This window comes from Megalobrama amblycephala, linkage group LG13 (genome assembly GCF_018812025.1).
Source record: "Megalobrama amblycephala isolate DHTTF-2021 linkage group LG13, ASM1881202v1, whole genome shotgun sequence".
Lineage (NCBI taxonomy): Eukaryota > Metazoa > Chordata > Actinopteri > Cypriniformes > Xenocyprididae > Megalobrama > Megalobrama amblycephala.
In genome coordinates this window covers 41,449,203-41,471,885 of record NC_063056.1, presented here as the reverse complement: position 1 = coordinate 41,471,885, position 22,683 = coordinate 41,449,203, and the positions used below count along the sequence as shown (strand labels likewise).

The 22,683-nt window shown below is 35.8% G+C and overlaps 1 protein-coding gene across 6 annotated transcripts in view; it reads left to right on the top strand.

Annotated features, from left to right (window-relative positions):
• LOC125243588 (DNA-binding protein SATB1) overlaps positions 1-19,527 on the top strand; it is a 72,359-nt gene extending 52,832 nt beyond the window's left edge. For all 6 annotated transcript variants that reach the window (XM_048153352.1, XM_048153355.1, XM_048153353.1 and 3 more), the window contains 2 exons: positions 11,430-11,636; positions 18,848-19,527. In XM_048153352.1, coding sequence (XP_048009309.1) covers positions 11,430-11,636; positions 18,848-19,411 — 771 coding nt within the window. In that variant the 3' untranslated portion in view covers positions 19,412-19,527. The remainder of the gene's footprint in view (positions 1-11,429; positions 11,637-18,847) is intronic.
• Positions 19,528-22,683: the final 3,156 nt, after the last annotated feature.

The following is a 22,683-nucleotide window of genomic DNA, read 5'->3' as shown; positions in this document are numbered from 1 at the left end:
CTCGTCTTTCTCTTGCTTGTTCTCCATCTGCTCTCTCTCTCTCTCTCTCTCTGTCTCTGTCTCTGCATGTAAGGTAGTGTTAGAGGTGGCCCGGTTTCTCGCGTTCTCCTCTGTCAGACCACACAGGGCTTGTTCTGAGGCCCATTCTCGCTAATCTGATCAGGCAGGCAAATACGCCGGGAAAAGCGGCTTTAATGATCCCCCTAATTACCTCAAGTCAATACCAACTGTATTATTAGACTCCGGGAAAATATTCCATTAGGGTCCCCCCCGTGGGACTCCCCGCACGTAGCGATGTCACGCGCCGCGCGCCCCCATGCTTGTAATTAATTTTATTTACACACGCAGGAATGCACAAGGTCGCACCTGCAGCCCGGAGCCGCCTCGCCCGGCCCCCGACTCGCCCGCTTAATCAGATCTGTCATAATTACCATTCTGCATGCTTCTGACACACGCTGCGAAATATTTCAATTTAACTGCAGCCAATGGCTGCGGCAGACGCGCTCGCCCACGGCGTACAGAGGCGGACCGGACCTGCTCTCCTGTTTCCCTTCTTTTCTCTCTCACTTCTTGTGTTCTGCAATGTTTTGGACATCAGACAGACATGTTGTCCCATATATGTCCGTTTCTTCCATTTGGCATCTTTTACTCACTCTTGTGTTCAGGGCCGTAACCACCATAGACGAGAGAGAGAAATGGCCAAATCGTCCCCCCCGAATATTTGATATTCTTGAGGCTGCTCTGTTTTTCGCACCACTCTGTTAGGATGACAAAAAGTTTTAAAAGTGTTTGTTGTTGTTGCTTGGTCTGCTTACAGCGCTCGTCAGTGTCAAAGTGATTGAGATGGCCAATCAGATCAAAGAAGGCGGGGCTTACTGTTCACTGAAGACCAGTAGGAATTTGAGTGCAATGCTTTAGTTTTAATAGTGAAAAACTGTGTGAATAATAGTGAAAGTAGCATAACATTTAATATTTGACAACTACGATAGAAATGTTAAACGACTGACGGTAATATCCAGTGATGCAAATTGCTCAACGTTTTTTTTTTTTTATTAAATTTCAACGTTTTTAAGTTTAATTATGCTATGTACATGATTCATATGACGAGACAAGAAAACTTTTGCGTTTTTGACATGCACACATTCGTTCTTATGTCTAATATTTTAAAATATTTGCAAATAGTTACTTCACAACCACAATTAGACCTAGAACTATTACCGTTCTTGTTTCTTTTTTCCCCTCAAGTCCCGTTTAATCCTTAAATTATTTAATTCCCTTAAATTAAAATAATGGGGACAGCTGCTGTCTTGAAAGTTTGTAAAATTATGATAATTATCCATACAACTTGTGAACCTTGGACCACAAAACCACAAAAATAAGGGTCAATTTTTTGAAATTGAGATTTATACATCATCTGAAAGCTGAATAAATAATCTTTCCATTGATGTATGGTTTGTTAGGACAGGACAATATTTGGCCGAGATAAAACTATTAGAAAATCTAGAATAAAAAAAAATCAAAATATTGAGAAAATTTTCTTTAAAGTTGTCCAAATGAAGTCCTTAGCAATGCATATCCACTCGCAAAAATACATTTTTGATATATTTACAGTAGGACATTTACAAAATATCTTCATGGAACATGATCTTTACTTAATATCTTAATGATTTTTGGCATAAAAGAAAAATCGATCATTTTGACCCATACAATGTATTGCTACAAATATTTCTGCGATTAATGTTTTCTGTTTAACGTGTTAAAAATATTTAACGCAATTAACACCACATTCATTTTTCTGTGGCGTTCTTTGGCTAGCGTAACAGTATATGATCATGCTATCTAGATTTCATTCACCAGCTCTACGAAACGAGAGAGAGTGGTTGACAGAGGATGGTCCGGATGTAGGCCTATCCTATGATCAGCCAATCATTCATTCAAGTGCTTTTAAACCATTCAAGCGCAATAAGACGCAGAAGAGAACTCAGTTCGTCTCTCTGATCGCGCACAACCAAAACGTGCGCGCAGAAAGCCGCTTCTCAAACAGCGCGTCAAAATGTGGGTTTTTGGCAAGTAGCCTCGTTTGAAATGATTTTAAAAGTCTTAAATGACTGTAAAGAGTTGGCAGATCATGTGTGTCAGCTCTTAAAGTGACAGCAGCCTAATAAACCTGCTGTCTGCGTCATTAATGTTAATCAAACTGCAAAAGACAAAGAGAAAATCACTCAATCCTCTCAACTGAATAACTTTTGTAGCTTTAATAAGGATTAATCTATGTTTAATGTATTATACTATATGTTAACAGCTATAATTATTAATTTTATCCCTAGAAATTGAGAAAAAATCTTTTAATAGAGACATCGGTTGCAGTATTAACATCAGTGAAACTGACCTTCATTCGTAGTGCTTAGTTCAAAGATTCAATGTGAAATTGTGTATTACAATATAAAAGTATATTACAAATTTTAATGTTAGGTGCAATTAATTGTGATTAATTACAAAAATGTGTGATTAAATCAATTGATAGTATGTATACACACAAACACATACATATATAGTTGCATTATATTTGACCAACATAAAACTATTCAAGTTCATCAAACGCTTCAGAAGCCTCTGTCATAAAAGTTAGGACTTGATATATTTTTGCCGTTTTAAAGCAAACTCGTGCATTAATTAAGAGTGCTGTTGGAGCTGACATGTACAATTTGGAGGTTTTATGCAGTTTTAATCTATAATTCAATAAGATCAGGCATGATTTATCTGCTTAATTACTCTCTGATATTAGCAATTAAACTCCAGCTTTGAATTAAATCTCAATCACACGCTTATAATTGATGGACTAGCGTTTTCTCATAGGTTGCTTGTGTGTCGAGGGCTCCTTGCAGGCGTTCGCTGCTCTTTGTTTGATTTGATGCAATCAACCTGGGTCTTTTTTTTTTTTTTTTTTTTTTCTTCTTCTTCTTTCAGGTTTCTTGAATGTTAACCTATTAGGGAGCACCAGATAATCCTGCTTTTTTTCTTGCAAATATTTTATAGACAAATTTGTTGATATTGTATCAAGGTGCAAAGTATTTTAAGTTGTTTTTGGGCACAGTTACATACACAATACTCACACAGATATTATATATATATATATATATATATTATATTTTTTTTTTTTTTTTTATTTTGATGCGATTTAATCTTTTGACAGCACTAGCTATAATGCATTACATCTTTTCATTAATAATTGTAACCAAACTTAAATGCATTCCTTATATCTGAAATTGGTTAATGCATTGTACTTTCTAAAGGTGTTTTCAATGAATAGAAAAGTATAATGTAGTTATTATAACTGTGGTTACAATTATTCATATAGACCATACAATGTATTACAAGGTGCATTACAAGGCATAATTAATGCATTAAAATGCATTATACATAAAGGCTTCATTGCATCATTGTAACGTTAGCCCCGCCCACTGGCGTGTTAGCGAGAAGAACGATACAAGACTAAAAACATTACCTCTCAAAGGATCCTAATGCAGGAATATGGTTATTTATTTTCAGTTGAGCTTTATTTATTTGTATTCGGTACATTTCACTGTGGATTCTTTGGTAAATCAATCGCATTTTGGCGCAAACAGACTTTTACGATATGGACTCGACAGTAATGCAACAACATGTCAGTAACTGTGTTCATTCTAATGCCTGATCTGATATTAATGATTCATGTACAGTCAGATGATCTTTGTCTGTGTGTCAGTAAATCAAACCAGCGACTAAACGCTCAACTTCACATTGTTTCTCTTAGTAAGATGAAAATAATCTGTTATTTAAACTGTGATTAAATTATATATAGAAAGCGATCAAAGAACGCTCCCTTTACAATCGCTGGAGCTGTCAATCAAACAGCGTGAGTTTATCAGTGACTGAGTTCTGGACTCGCAACAAAACTCCCGTTTAATTCAACGAATCTCTTAGTTACATCATGTTTGCACTGTTAGTTATGATGAAAGCATTCATTAATGTGCAGAAATTGACGAGATCACTGCTTTCATGTCAACAACATGTCTGTGATCGACTACAATGTTCATCACTGCAACCTTTCATGCCACGATCTAAATATAATGCCACAGATCTACATGTAATGCTATAATCAACACTTTTCAAGATTAGTTAACCTTGAGAGCTGTAATAGTAAAAAGGTGCTAAAAGTTCTCAAGAGAGTAATACTGAGCTATTTCATATGCAAAGATGTCAGCCAATCACAGCAGTGGGCGTTTACACTGAAGTCTCACAGCAGACACGCCCCTTAAAACAGAGCGTTCAAATCAGAGGGATAAAATCAGGGTAGGAAAAATGCCTTTTATTTCTAATTTATGACCATTTTTAATACTAACATTATAAGTGCACCCCAGGAAACATTATAAAACAACACAGTTCATGACCCTTTAAGCATTCAGATACATTCTGGTGCCACAGTGTATAGTAGCCTAACTTCCAGAAAGCTCACAGGGAACGTATTAATGGCGTCATGCATGTTGCTCAGCAGGTTTCTTGAATACCCACACAAAACAACCTTTTTGTCTCTGTCTGGAGATGTCTAGATAGATGGATAGACAAACAGACGGCCATTATTGATCCCTGAGGGGAATTTTTTCATGAAAAAACGGCTCTATACATTTACATGTTGCAATCAAACAAGACAAGACGGAACACGTGGCACTGCAGCCTTGCATATATGGTGGGAATTATGAATTATGTGCTAAACAAGATCTTCTTTATTTAGCCATGTGAATCAACAGATAAAGGCCCGTTCGCACCAAGAACGATAACTATATTTGCGTCCACACCGGCGCATGATAACGGTCTGTTTATTCTATCGCCCCCTTGAGTTCGGAGGTCTGCTAGAGATTGCGACGCATTCCCGTCTTGCATTAAATATGTCTGTAGCCGGAGGATGAAGGCGGTACGAGTATCTTCTTGACCACATCTGTTGGGAACGGACGCGTCTCTGTGTGTTTAGAGTTCATCTGGGGCTCTGGCCTCATTTTCTCTTCCTCCATGCCAAGACCATTTGAATAAATACTGGGAGAAGGTCTATTTGCATAGCAAGATATCCAAAAAGGCAGTCCGTTCTCGGCCTATTTTTGGCCTGTTTTTTTTTTTTTTCTGCTTATTGTTGCAGAAGATTCACATATGCTGTGCGAACGCATTAATATATTTCAGCCAACAGATGGACTTGACGCGCATGCGGCGGGTCCAATTCCTTCACTCGTACATCCGCAAACCCCACACACGTTCGCTCGCTCGCAGGGCCCCGCGCGCAGACGAAAACAGGTTTGAACATACTGTATTATCTTTTGAATTGATCTGCATGACACTGTCTGCCAAAGCTGAGCCGGTGCCAGATTCAGGAGGGGCGGGAGAGCAGGAAACAATAATGCTTTGTCTGTTGAACACTGCAGCCCTCTGCCTGACATCAAGATGTTTGTTTCTCGCTTTTGTTTTTACTTCAACGCGCTCAAGACTGAAGCCATAACAATGGATTAGCATCTTTATTTAAAAACAATGGAAAAGAGTGAAAAAGAAAGAGCGGTTCTTTAACATCTGCCCCCAGATTGCGGTTTTGACAGCCGTCCGTGTGAGCGACAGACCAGGAGTTTGTGTGTTTGTTTAATGGAGGATCCTGATACGCCCTCCGGTCTATAGGGGCCGTATCTCTACCGAAACTTGCTGACTTGTTTGAGAAAAGCAGCCAGCGATGTGATGACTGATAAGTGAACAGCCGTGTCGTAGAGGGCAGAGCGCTGATCTGGAGACAGCGGTGACGGAGATACCAGCTGATCTAACATCATGATTTACATAATATACAAACTATATGCAAGATTAGGATTACTGCGTCTCAAGTTTAGTATGCAATAGTGTCCAGAAGGAACAGTATTTTTGTGTAATTTTTCAGTTATACTGTATGTCAACAATACATGTCTTATATATATATATTTATATAATTTTATTTATTGTGTGTCTGTGAATATATATATATATATATATATATATATATATATATATATATATATATATATATATATATATATATATATATATTTGTTTAGTTCAAGTAGAAGTGATAAAATTTTATTAATATAATAAACAATTAAAAAATAAAACTTAAACCTAATAAAAACTATATAGACATTAAAAAACTAATGCAAAAAAAAAATCAAAATATTAACAACTTAATTTCTCTTTTTAACATCTTTAAAAAAAAAGTGTATATATATATATATATATATATATATATATATATATATATATATATATATATATATATATAGTGTGTGTGTAGAAATTAATTTAGTTTTATGTTGATGATATTTTTGTGTAATTTTAGGTATACTGTATGTCAACAATACATGCTTTATATCTTAAAATATATCTTTATTTTATTAAAAATATTTAATTTAATAAACTAATTTTATAAATTATTTTTTACATAAAATATATATATATATATATATATATATATATATATATATATATATATATATATATATATATATATATATATATATATATATATATATTTATTTTATTTATTAATATTTATTATATTTTATAGATTTTTTTTTGCTTTCCTATAAAAGATATGTTTATCTTTTTCCCAAGCATAATTTACCATGTCCAGAAGACATTATATTTTTCATGTAATTTTGTTATATATATTTTGTGTAAAAAAAAAAAAATACAAAAAAAAAATTATTTTATTATATTTTATTAAAAATTATATATATATATATATATATATATATATATATATATATATATATATATATATATATATATATATATATATATATATATATATATATATATATATATATATATTTATTTTTGTATTTTTTTTACACAAAATATAATATATAACAAAAATATTATGCAAAAAAAAGCAAAAAGAAAATTCTATAAAATATAATAAAGTTAATTTCAATTTTTTATCACAATATATCATTTTCATTTTACTCATTTGAGTATCTGCTTTGATTTGTACCTAGTTTTGTTGCTAAATGCTTAGTTTAATATTGTTGTGTTTTACTTAACATGTTTAATTTAACTTAACTGTTTAATTTGATATATATTTTTTAAATTTTGTTTCTAGTTATATTGGTGGTATTAAGTGTAAATTGATCTGCTCAGATGTTTAATGCATCACACTCTCTAAGGGTGATGTATGAAGTCATATTTTTGGTACCATATAAAATGTGATTGTTATTTAGAGAGATTTCCCTCTTAAATAGCTTTGATTTTCAAACTCAGTCGCCTCCTACTTTTTCTTGATGGGTATCTTGACTATACGTATGAGTAGTTTACACCATAGCGAGTAAGTTTCCCAGTGACCTTGCCCAGTCTCTACATTCTCAAAGTTTTTTGTCCAAGCACACACTTTTAGTGCGCAGTAGAAGTATACGGACTGGGATTCGGCCCAGTGATGCTGCGGAGCCGCTGGCCGATTCGGAAGCGGTGGCGGCGCCGAGGGCCAAGCGATTTGAGGCCGGCGTCGTCTCTGAGGAGTCCGAGGCCTGGCATAACAGGGTGAGCGGAGGGGACGATAAGGAGCAAATGAGATAATAAAAAGGTGTTGATGGTGCCATGTGACTGTGATGTGGAAAACCGCAACTGTCTGGGGCTCCTGAACTCAATCCCAAGGTTATTAATGTGCTCTCTGGCATCTCGGGCAGGGCGAGGGACATAAACACCACGCTGTTCTCTCACAGTTGTGTCCTGTGCGTCTCTCATTGGCAGCTTGTGACCGCTCGGCCCTCACACTCATATACACGCTGTCCTGCTTAGTTGGGTGAATCTTACGCATGAATTCAGCCATTGTGTGCAAGAGAAATATTTTTATCAGAATGCACCACTGCTATTTATACCTCCAACACAATGCAGGCTCTGGTGGGCTCCTGGACCCGCTCATCCTGCACCACTTGACCCGTCCAACAACCACACGGCCTTTATGGGTAACATACGCTTGTGAAGTTGAGCTGTGAATGGGTGAATCTCACTCAAATCTGTCAAGAAGGTCATATTTCACACACACGATAATTTACATTTAAGGAAACTTTAGATTCAAAATTAAATCAAGGTTTTATTTGATTTCATTACTTAATTTGTGTTAACATGTGACCTGGACACTTTTTCTCTAGTGAAATCTATCAACTATTTTTATTAGGCAATGAAATGGAAATCAAATGGAGTCTCCTGATGTTTGTCCTGAAACCCCATTAAATGTGGCTTAGTAAAATAAAATCTTAAAGCTTTATGTTCTTTAAGACAAATTTAATAGATTTTTTTTTCAAACATCAGGAGACTTCAGCATCTGCATTTGAATTCCATTTCATTGCCTAATAAAAAAATAGATTATGGATTTCACTAGTGATTTTTCTTTCATATGGCTATTGGGTGAATCTCAAAAAAAAAAAAAAAAAAAAAGGTCACATTTCACACCTAAAATAAAATCTTAAGTATTTTATTTTATTTTTTTATTTTATTTTATTTTATTTTATTTTATTTTATTTTATTTTATTTTATTTTATTTTATTTTATTTTATTTTATTTTATTTTATTTTATTTTATTTTATTTATTTTTTTTTTTTTATTTTATTTTTTTTATTTTTTTTATTTTATTTTATATTTTATTTTATTTTATTTTATAAAAAAAATGTCCAGGTCACATTACACACCAACAATACATTAAAATCTTATGCTTTTTATTTTCTTATGCTTTTTATTTTATTTTATTTTATTTTATTTTTTTTATTTTATCAAAAAAAAAAAAACAAAAAATGTCCAGGTCACATTTCTCACCAACAATACATTAAAATCTTATGCTTTTTATTTTATTTTATTTTATTTTATTTTATTTTATTTATTTTATTTTATTTTATTTTATTTTATTTTATTTTATGTCCAGGTCACATTACACACCAACAATACATTAAAATCTTATGCTTTTTATTTTATTTTATTTTATTTTTTTATTTTAGCAAAAAAAAAAAAAAAAAAAAAAAAAATGTCCAGGTCACATTTCTCACCAAAAATACAATAAAATCTTACACTTTTTTTTATTTATTTATTTTTTTATTTTATTTTATTTATCCTCCCAAAACAAATGTCCAGGTCACATTTCACACCAAAAATACAATAAAATCTTACACTTTTTAATTTAATTTATTTTATTTCATCCCAAAAAAAACAAAACAAATCCAGGTCACATTACACACCAACAATACATTAAAATTATTTTATTTTATTTTATTTATCCCCAAATAACACCAAAAATACAATAAAATATAAAGCTTTTTTAAGATTGAATTTTATGTTCAAAAAGAAAAAATCCCAGTAACCTTATTCTCATCTAGAGCTTCATAAGTGATCGCCACAATCTCAATCTGTGCTCAGTTTTGCCAAAATACCAAACTCTGCAATCAAAAGATCTCATTCTCCACATAACACTGTACTCTTACTGTACGTCAACTCTTGACTCATTATTAATCGTATTTATTTCTCAATGTTTTGAGGAGAAACTTTATAAGACAAAGTTGATGCATAATGAAACATAACTGAGAACTGCTTTAAAAGAGCAATTTACTTTTCCTCCGTAGGTTTTATCATCATCACTAAGCAGTTAGTTATACATGACTAGTTTTCTTATCTCCACATCCTTCAATAATATGCATATGACAGAATTGGCCAAACAAATCCCAGTAACGCTCCCGCATCCCGGCCGTCTCTCTGCAAGCGCGCTCTGTGTCTGGTAAGACAGTGGAAGAAATGCAATTGGACAAAAACAAACACAGTTTCAGGTCTTGAAGGCCCAGAGAGCATTACACCATCAGTGTGTCCATCCACTGCAGAAGTGTTTATTGTGTTTTTGTTCTATAATGCAGCAGCATTAATGCTAATACCTCTGTTGACTTTCTCTGGTTTGGTTGCACGTCGATTTTTTTTTTTTTGGTGGCTCAGTGGGATTTGTTTGCAGATGTTTGATTGAGGATTATTTTACGATAGTGTGTTAATGGCTGCGATAAGGTGTGTGTTTGAACCGTGTTCGGCTGCAGACATCACAGCAGGAACGGAGCTCAAATCCCCGCGCGTGCAAATAAAACAAAACGCGTCAAACGTGGCAGAGGAACAAGGTGAGCTGATGAGCCTCTCTCTCACTCACTCTCTGGGGCTTTACATGGCTTTTGGGAGGAGCAGGAACATGGGACAACAGAAATGCTGAGTTATCTTTGCCATGCAGCGCTCTGGTGTGGCTCTGGCTTCTGCTCCGTGTGTGTGTGTGTGTGTGTGTGCTGGGTAATCCTGTGGAAATGAAAGGTGCTGCCACACACTGGCCTGGAGATTACGGCATCACGTTTGTAAGTGTGCCAGGACTCAACTGCAAGAGCTTTTTTCCTCTTTTCCTTTCCTGAAAGTAGGATTTTACCAGACTTTATATTAGGAATTTATGGAGGACTTATAATGCTTTTGTACATGTTCAGCTTTCTTTAGTGCATAATTTTGCTGTTTGAGCATGAAAAAAGACTCTTTATCAGGGTCACTGTTTCTGAACTCGCTGAAATGCCAAGAATATAAAGATTCTCTCCTAAAGTGTTAAATTGCAGTGTTAAAATGTTCGCTGTACTGCAGTAAGTTCATGACGTTTTCAAATATGTATCTGTTATCCAAAAAGGACAAATATTAAATAAACATAAAATGCTAAAAACAACTCTTTGGGGTCAGTAAGATGTTTTTAAAATAAAGAAATTAACACTTTTATTCAGCAAGGATACATTAAATTGAGCAATGATTTCTGAAGGATCATGTGACACTGACATCGTGTGACACTTTATTTTATTTTATTTTATTTGTAATGGACTCACACCAAAAGATCAAATTATTCTTATTTTATTTTATTTTTATCATAATGGACTGAGATCAAATTATTCCTAACAACTGAAAAAGTTTGACATCAGTTAAAAAACTTAATTTTATTTTATTTATTTATTTTTATTATTATTATTATTATTATTATTTTTATTTATTTATTTTTTTTGTAATGGATCAAATTATTCCTAACAAATGAATAAGTTTAACATAAGTGCAAAAACTTAAAATTATTAAACAATATATTTTTTTAATGTTTTCTGAAGGACCATGTGACTTTTTATTTATTTTATTTTATTATAATGGACTGGGATGAAAAGATTCCTAACAAAAACTTCAAATTATTAAACAATAATTTATTTTTATTTTATTTTATTTTTTAGAATGATTTCTGAAGGATCATGTGACACCGAAGAGTGCCATAATGTTGCTGATTTTCAGCTTTGATCAATTTATGTGGAATATATTCACATAAAAGTTTTTCAGAAATCTGACGTGTCATCTGTTGACTCCTGCAGGGCTGGCTGTGTGAACTGCTGCGCTGGAAAGAAGATCCGTCCCCGGAGAACCGCACACTCTGGGAGAACCTTTCCATGATCCGCCGCTTCCTCAGTTTGTCCCAAATGGAGCGTGATGCTATATATGAGCAGGAGAGTAACGGAGGACAGCAGCACCACACGGACAGACCGCCTCACCTGCTGCACATGCCCACAGACCCGCTACAGGTCAGAGACGCACAAACATCACACACACACACACACACACATATACAAATCCGCTACAGGTCAGAGACGCACAAACATCACACACACAAACACACACCCGCTACAGGTCAGAGATGCACAAACACACACATCACACACACCAGCTACAGGTCAGAGACGCACAAACACACACATCACACACACACATATACACACCCGCTACAGGTCAGAGACGCACAAACATCACACACACACACACACACACACACATACCTGCTACAGGTCAGAGACGCACAAACATCACACACACACACACACACACACATACATATACACATCCGCTACAGGTCAGAGACGCACAAACATCACACACACAAACACACACCCACTACAGGTCAGAGATGCACAAACACACACATCACACACACCAGCTACAGGTCAGAGACGCACAAACACACACATCACACACACCAGCTACAGGTCAGAGACGCACAAACATCACACACACCAGCACAGGTCAACACACACATCACACACACCAGCTACAGGTCAGAGACGCACAGGTCAAGATGCACACACACACATCACACACACCAGCTACAGGTCAGAGACACACAAACACACACCAGCTACAGGTCAGAGATGCACAAACACACACATCACACACACCAGCTACAGGTCAGAGACGCACAAACACACACATCACACACACCCGCTACAGGTCAGAGACGCACAAACACACATGCACAACACACACACACAGGTCACACACACCACATCACACACACCAGCTACAGGTCAGAGACGCACAAACATCACACACACCAGCTACAGGTCAGAGACACACAAACACACACCAGCTACAGGTCAGTGATGCACAAACACACGATACACATACACACCCGCTACAGGTCAGAGACGCACAAACACACACATCACACACACCCGCTACAGGTCAGATGCACAAACACACACATCACACACACCAGCTACAGGTCAGAGACGCACAAACACACACATCACACACACCCGCTACAGGTCAGAGACGCACATCACACACACCAGCTACAGGTCAGAGACACACAAACACACGCTACAGGTCAGTGATGCACATCACATCACACACCAGCTACAGGTCAGAGACACACAAACACACACCAGCTACAGGTCAGAGATGCACAAACACACACATCACACACACCAGCTACAGGTCAGAGACGCACAAACATCACACACACCAGCTACAGGTCAGAGACGCACAAACACACACATCACACACACCAGCTACAGGTCAGAGACGCACAAACACACACATCACACACACCAGCTACAGGTCAGAGACGCACAAACACACACACACCAGCTACAGGTCAGAGACACACAACACACACACCAGCTACAGGTCAGAGATGCACAAACACACACATCACACACACCAGCTACAGGTCAGAGACACACAAACACACACATCAGGTCAGAGACACAAACCACACACACCAGCTACAGGTCAGAGACACACAACACACACACCAGCTACAGGTCAGAGACAAACACAAACACACACACACCAGCTACAGGTCAGAGACGCACAAACACACACATCACACACACCAGCTACAGGTCAGAGACGCACAAACATCACACACACCAGCTACAGGTCAGAGATGCACAAACATCACACACACCAGCTACAGGTCAGAGACACACAAACACACACATCACACACACCAGCTACAGGTCAGAGATGCACAAACACACACATCACACACACCAGCTACAGGTCAGAGACACACAAACACACACCAGCTACAGGTCAGAGACGCACAAACACACACATCACACACACCCGCTACAGGTCAGAGACGCACAAACACACATGATACACATCACACACACCAGCTACAGGTCAGAGACGCACAAACACACACATCACACACACCAGCTACAGGTCAGAGACGCACAAACACACACATCACACACACCAGCTACAGGTCAGAGACGCACAAACACACACGATACGCATCACACACACCAGCTACAGGTCAGAGACGCACAAACACACACATCACACACACCAGCTACAGGTCAGAGACGCACAAACACACACATCACACACACCAGCTACAGGTCAGAGACGCACAAACACACACATCACACACACCAGCTACAGGTCAGAGACACACAAACACACACATCATACACACCAGCTACAGGTCAGAGACGCACAAACAAACACGATACACATCATACACACCACACAAACACACACCAGCTACAGGTCAGTGATGCACAAACACACGATACACATCATACACACCAGCTACAGGTCAGAGACGCACAAACACACACATCACACACACCAGCTACAGGTCAGAGACCAGCTACAGGTCAGTGATGCACAAACACACACGATACACATCACACACACCAGCTACAGGTCAGAGACGCACAAACACACATGATACACATCACACACACCAGCTACAGGTCAGAGACGCACAAACACACACACACATCATACACACCAGCTACAGGTCAGAGACGCACAAACGCACACGATACACATCATACACACCAGCTACAGGTCAGAGACGCACAAACGCACACGATACACATCATACACACCAGCTACAGGTCAGAGACGCACAAACACACACATCATACACACCAGCTACAGGTCAGTGATGCCCAAACACACGATACACATCATACACACCAGCTACAGGTCAGAGACGCACAAACACACACGATACACATCATACACACCAGCTACAGGTCAGAGACGCACAAACGCACACGATACACATCACACACACCAGCTACAGGTCAGTGATGCACAAACACACGATACACATCATACACACCAGCTACAGGTCAGAGACGCACAAACACACACGATCACATCACACACCAGCTACAGGTCAGAGACGCACAAACACACACGATACACATCACACACACCAGCTACAGGTCAGTGATGCACAAACGCACACGATACACATCATACACACCAGCTACAGGTCAGAGACGCACAAACACACACGATACACATCACACACACCAGCTACAGGTCAGAGACGCACAAACACACACATCACACACACCAGCTACAGGTCAGTGATGCACAAACACACACGATACACATCACACACACCAGCTACAGGTCAGAGACGCACAAACACACACATCACACACACCAGCTACAGGTCAGTGATGCACAAACACACACGATACACATCACACACACCAGCTACAGGTCAGAGACGCACAAACACACACGATACACATCATACACACCAGCTACAGGTCAGTGATGCACAAACACACACGATACACATCACACACACCAGCTACAGGTCAGTGATGCACAAACACACACGATACACATCACACACACCAGCTACAGGTCAGAGACGCACAAACACACACATCACACACACCAGCTACAGGTCAGTGATGCACAAACACACACGATACACATCACACACACCAGCTACAGGTCAGAGACGCACAAACACACACGATACACATCACACACACCAGCTACAGGTCAGTGATGCACAAACACACACGATACACATCACACACACCAGCTACAGGTCAGTGATGCACAAACGCACACATACACATCACACACACCCGCTACAGGTCAGAGACGCACAAACACACACGATACACATCATATTATAGACTGTGAGGGATACACTTATAGTCCTAGATCATGCAATTTTCATAACACAACTTTTGTCTTCGGCTGGACAGTGGGTATGTTATTAAACAACAGTGCGATCCATTGAACACACTGCCCTTCTGTCTTTTCATTCCTGGCAGACATTAAATATGGTGCTACCCTGATTATTTTTTCTGGAAATTCAACAGGAAGTGGTTTATGTATTAAATAAACATGTGGTAATGATATAAAAGCTCCCACATCTGAGTGCTAGAGGTGGGTGGCATGAATAAAATCATATTTCATAATTTATCGATCACAGTATGGCTATTTTTGCTGGAAATCTTTTCATCATCTCCATTTCTTTTATTTCTTTTATTATATAATTAATGTCTCTCACTTAATTTTTTTCTCTAGTTTAGGGATATAATGAAATCAGACCAAAATATCAATTTCTTAACAAATCAAGTCTGACATCAATACAGAAACTTATTAGAGATTTTATTTTATTTTTATTTTATTTTATTATTTTATTTTGATCATAATGGACTCAAACCAAAAGATCAAATTTTTCCTAACAATGAATAAGTTTGACATCAGTGCAAAAACTTAATTATTAAACAATCTTTTAATTATTTTTATTCTATTTTATTTTTAGATTTATTTTTTTTAATTTTATTAGTAATGTGCTCAAAACCAAAAGATCAAATTATTATCAATGCAAAAAACTTCAAATGATTGAATAATTTATTTTTTTATTTTATTGTATTTATTTTATTATTTATTATTGATATCAATGCAAAAACTTCACGATTAAATATTTTATTTTATTTTATTTTTTTTTTTATTTTATTTTATTTTATGATCATTGTGGACTCAATCCAAAAGATCAAATTATTATTATTATTAATATCAATGCAAAAACGTATTAAATTGTTTATTTTTTATTATTAATATCAATGCAAAAACTTATTAAATTGTTTATTTTTTATTTCATTTCATTTCATGGACTCAAACCAAAAGATCAAATTATTCCTAACAACTGAAAAGGTTTGACATCAGTGCAAAAACTTGAAATTATTAACAATAATTTTTATTTTATTTATTTATTTTATTTTGTCATTTTATTTTTAGATTTATTTTTATTTTATTTTATTAGTAATGTACTCAAACCAAAATATCAAATTATTATTATTAACATCAGTGCAAAAACTTCAAATTATTAAATAATTATTTTGTTATTTTATTTTATTTATATTTAAAAACCTATGTGGTAAAGCCTTTGTTTGTTTTATTTGCCCAGAATTGCATCTAATTTTGATCATTTGAAGTGTGGATGACTGTATGACTGTTTCAAACACTGTAAGTAAAGCAGTCATTAGCAACATCGTTTGTCTGCATTTAGATATTAAGGACAGCTATAGCTATTCTGATCAATTCATCACTATTCTGAATCTAAGTTTAATCACAAAAATCCCCAAGTTATTGTGGTTACAGCTGTGCATTTGATCAGATATTATTTTGTTTACTCGCAAACATATGGTCATTCCAAGAAAATAGCAAAACATTTACTCACTTCCATTTTCACCACTTAAGGCGACGGGATCCAATCATGGCTGCTGCAGATTTCAACATTTACCTCTACACTATTGGTTAATGCAATATTTTAACCAACATTAACAGATTATTGCACATTATTAATGTTAGCTAATGCATTCATGTTAAGAAATGAGACCTTATGGTAAAGTGTTATCAAACATTTACATAAACATAAATACATGCTGTGGGATAATAAAGCCATAAAATAAAATACACGTAAAATTATACTTCATCTTTAATGTACTGCATGTCGGTTGTTGACCTTGTACTTGCTCATGTCCCATATTTTCTGCCTATTGTATCCCAAGGTCTTTGAAATGTTATCAGGAGACTAGTGCATTTGCAAAAATGTTATCAAGCATTCCTGGTCCCTTTGGGAATGTCCCAGGAAAAGCCGTCTGTATGGTGTATGGAAAGCAGCAGCTGCCTGCTACAATGGCCCAAACTCTCAAACAATGGCACATTTCAGAGCGAATGTGTCATGTGTTTACAGCGATGTGAGAGTGGCCTAAACACAGACAGCGATAGCACTCGCACCCGTACATCTCTCTCAGGACCCGCGCGATGCCATCTCCACACGTATTGAGTCTGTTTACCGTGTTCAGCAACAGCTTTTCAATAGGGCTTGATAAGCAATCATCAGACCGGCACTTTATATGTGAATATTCTGATGAAAGAGTTCGCATTCGTGTTCACAGGGAGCAGGTAAAGATATAATATCCCCACATCTGAGTGCTAGAGGTGGGTGGCATGAATAAAATCATAATTTATCGATCAAATTATGGCTATTTTTGCTGGAGAATCTTTTCATCATCTCTTTTTATTTGATTTACTATTTACTATATACATTTATAGTTTCGTTCAGTTTAGGAACCTAATTGATTTAAACCAATAGATCAAATTATTCATAACAAATTAATAAGTCTGACATCAGAGCAAAAACTTCAGAATTATTAAACAAGAATGATTCTCTTTTATTTTTTTATTTTTTTTTTCGGACCAATAGATCAAATTATTTATAACAAATTAATAATTCTAACATCAATACAGAAACTATTTTATTATTTTATTTTATTTTATTTTATTTTACTGACATCAATACAGAAACTATTATTTTATTTTATTTTATTGATTTGGACCAATAGATAAAATTATTCATAACAAATGAAGTCTGACATCAATACAGAAACCATTCTATTTCATTTTATTTTATTTTATTTTATTTTTTATTTTATTTTTTATTAGGACCAAGTCTGACATCAATACAGAAACTTATTTTATTTTATTTTATTTTATTTTATTTTATTTTATTTATTAGGACCAGGTCTGACATCAATACAGAAACTTATTTTATTTTATTTTACTGACATCAATACATAAACTGTTTTGTTTTATTTTATTTTATTTTATTTTATTTTATTTTACTGACATCAATACATAAACTGTTTTATTTTATTTTATTTTATTTTATTTTATTTTATTTTATTTTATTTTATTTTATTTTACTGACATCAATACATAAACTGTTTTGTTTTATTTTATTTTTTTATTTTATTTTATTTTATTGATTTGGACCAATAGATCAAATTATTCATAATAATGAATCATTTATTTTATTTTATTATTTTAATTTATTTAATTTATTTTATTTTATTGATTCAGACAAAGTCTGACATCAATACAGAAACTATTTCATTTTATTATTTTATTTTATTTTATTTTGATCATAATGAACTCAAACCAAAACATCAATTTATTCCTAACAAATTCAGAAGCCTGACATCAGTGCAAAAACGTCAAATAAATAAATTCTTCACTTCAAAACAAATACTTCAATACAAAAAACACATAACGGCAAAACTAATATTATAAAATGCATAGTTCAGACTCATTCAAAACCATTTTGAACGTTAAAAAAACTTCCCTTGAGTTTGACACTGGCATGTTTCTCTGTTTCTCTCAGACTCATCAACAGCCTTCCTCTCAGCTCCAAGCACAGCTGCCCCTGCCGCACCCCTCGCAGCCTCCTCTATCCCAGCAGCCCTTGCAGCAGCAACAGCAGCAGACGGGACTGCGGCTTCCCCCGCGGCAACCCTCCACGGCTTCACCCGCCGAGACCGAGGACGAGAACCGCTGCAAGAGTCGACAAGGCAACCGCATCTCCTTGGAGGCGCTGGGCATCCTGCAGAGCTTCATTCAGGACGTGGGCCTGTATCCGGACGAGGAGGCCATCCACACGCTCTCGGCACAGCTGGACCTGCCCAAACACACCATCATCAAGTTCTTCCAGAACCAGCGCTTCTACATCAACCACGCCGGCAAGCTGAAAGAGCCGCCCCTGGGTTTCCCCTCGAACAACAACAAGGACGAGGGCCTGACGGACTTCAAGGAGGGCGAGCTGCTGCCCGAGCTGGACGAGAGCGTGCAGACCAACAGCACCATGTTCTCCATTAAAATCGAGGAGCACCTGGCGCCCGAAATGCACGCCATGAGCCAGGCCCAAACTGAGCAGGAGGCTAAAGAGTAACGGACCTCCTTCTTTCACTTCCAATCCTCTTCTCTTTCACTCTCATCTGTGTTCCATGAGCGAAACTGTAAGACTTTTTACACAAGACTGAATAATACAGAGATGATTAACTTTCACAGTTTTGTAAAGCGTGGATTATTTCACTGTAAAGACTCGTGCATCATTTCAATAATCTGCACAACTAAACAAAATGGAAAAAATGGAAAAAAAAAAAAAAAAAAAAAAAATCTTAAAGGAATAGTTCACTCCTAAATGAAGAATTTTGTCAAAAATCTTATTCTGAAAACCAGTTTCTTATGAAGTGAATGATGACTTGGACTGTCAAGCTTCACAATCACAAAAGCATCATATGTAGTCATAAATAGTCCATAAAGGTATATATTATGATTATGTTTGCTGTAAATACAACTTTCATTTTATTTCATTTTATTTATTTTATTTGATTATTTTTGTAATGGACTCAAACCAAAAGATCAAATTATTCCTAACAAATGAATAAGTCTGACATAAGATATATATATATATATATATATATATATATATATATATATATATATATATATATATATATATATATATATATATATATATATATATAATTTTTTTTTTTTTTTTTTTTAATAATAACTCTTTTTTTTATTTATTATTTTATTTTATTTTTAGTAATGTATGGAAGCTTGTTTCTGTCACGGAATAAAAAAGGATAATTGCGACTTTTTATCTCACAGTTCTGACTTTTTCTCAGAATTGCAAAATAAAGTTGCAATTGCGAGTTATAATGTCAGAATTGCATCATTTAAAGTCAGAATTATGAGATATAAACTCGCAATTGCAAGAAAAAAGAATTGAGTGATTTTAAAAGTCGCAATTACCTTTTTTATTTTATATTCAGTGGCGGAAATACAACTTTCATTTTATTTCATTTTATTTGATTATTTTTGTAATGGACTCAAACCTTAAGATCAAACTATTCCTAAAAATGAACAAGTCTGACATAAGTGCAAAAACGTCAAAATTATTAAACAAGAATGTTTTAATTTATTTATTATTTTATTTCATAAACCTGATGGACCAATAGATCAAATAATCCACAAATCAGTCAAAAACGTGAAATTCTTCATATATTATGACTTGTTCTTTTTCACTCTCAAAAACTGTAAATTTAATGGTATTTTACTGTAAAATTAAATGAAATGTCGAGATCTATTACAGTTATTCACATTATATAGTACGGAAACTTTTGAGGCCAGCTACTATCCTTGTTAGAGGGCCCGCCTCCCATGCCAGGGACCCGGGTTCGAGTCCAGCTTAGAGCGGGTGGTTTGAACAGAAGGGGTTATACACAATCTTATGAAAGTAAAATAACAGTTTTCTGTTTCTATTTGGCGTGCTATTTATACACAGAAATTACTGTTGGTGTGCATATGATACGCACGTTTGACATGCATATAATACACACTTTTTGCGTGCATATGATACGCACTTTTGGTGTACATATAATATGCCCTTCCCCACACCACTAATCCTACCCATTGCATATCATATGCACGCAAAAAGTCATTTCAGTGTATAAACTTTATCTAATTAACAGTTTTTACCATAACAGTTTACTGTTAAAATCACGATAATTTTTTACAGCGTATGAGTCATTTTACGTTATTGTGTTTTATATCACAACATGGTTTATCTGAAGTCACACGACCGTTTTGTGAGCGCGTGTTTACGACAGCCCCAGTTCTCATTCACTTCTATTATGTAGAAATATTCTTCAGAAATCACTTTGTGTGTCACACGGGTTTGTGAGAAGAGAAAGCGATGTTTGCGCGAACTATTCCTTTAAGCGAACAGTACGTTGCTGTGGATATTTGCCGACTGCACTCGTTGTCTGTTGTTTTTACACTGATTTTAAACTACTGATTTTAAAAAAAGGAAAGTCAATGGAGTTTGATAGACTTTGATGTTTACGTATGTGATGTTAACTGGATTTTTAAAAAAAGAAAATGCATGAAATTGGAGAAGGGGGTAGACAAAGGCCTTAACGACGAGGTCCCGAGTCGAGCACTGCTGGCTAACGAGTTTTTCTCTTGGAAATCAAAAGGATCGCTCAGTCTCTGGATCCCTATGACCTGCAGGTAAACCGGGGGGAATCTTATTACTATTTGGTTTGAAGAAATATAAATATATAAATATATATATATAGACATATATTAATTGTAAAAAAGTATACAGTCTTAAAGAAACTATGCCAACAAATGCCTTGTACTATATGGCACTGCCGATGTTAGATTATTTTGCAAAACTTTGGTCACTGTAAAATCCTGGATTTCCACAGTTTCAAATGTGAATCACAACATCGTCCTGCATTATTTATTTCCCGCGTTTTCCGAACACTTCCGCCATTTTGCCGCTTTTCGTTTTACTGATCTTTTTTCTATTTATAAATGTAATTTTGATGGGCAGTAAAATCAGAAGTGTCTTAACGTTTTAAATGGAAAATGTGCTTTAACAGTTGCCTAAAAAAGTGCTGTATGTCAAGCAACTCATGCTAACGAGCTTCACGATTAATGTTGTATGCAATTTTTACTATCATGCAAATAAACTTAGGTAAACGACTAACCTATAGACCACCTTAGAGAGAAAAACATATGCAATTTGTGTGAAATCGATGTTTGCAATGTGTCTTCCTTTTGGTTAATCCAATTCAAAGCTATTCCTGTATAAATATGATGTATAAAAAAAGTGGTTCTTTTTTATGAGTTTATTGCAATGAGAACACCAGTTATTTTGTTACGACTGACTGTTTTATAAGTGTTTCTTGGTTTCTTTATGCAGAAATGTTCTAACTAGGAGTGGTTACTGATTGTTAATGACACAATTAAACTGTTTGTATTGTACTCCGGAATCTTTGCGTTAATGTGCATTAAAAGAATATCCACAGCGCAGGCGAAGCGGTTCTTGTCTGTGTTTCCGCATGTAAGGAAGAAGCTCCCGGGTGGAAGGCAGGATGAAGTCGTATTAGAAGCGTGTTTAAGGGTAAATAGACGGCAGGTGTTAAGGCCTTGATAATGAGTTGATCTGCGGGGATTTTGGAGGTGTAAAGCTGTGAAGGTGCTTTGACTTCACATTGAACTCCAGGTGAAGCTCATATGGAAATCTGTCTCACCCATATGGAGGTAAATCATCAATGACCTCTTGCTTTTCCTCGAAGCATCGCAGTGTTGTTGTTTGCAGGTGTTTTTAGGGACAAATCTCATGTATCAGGATGAGGGTAA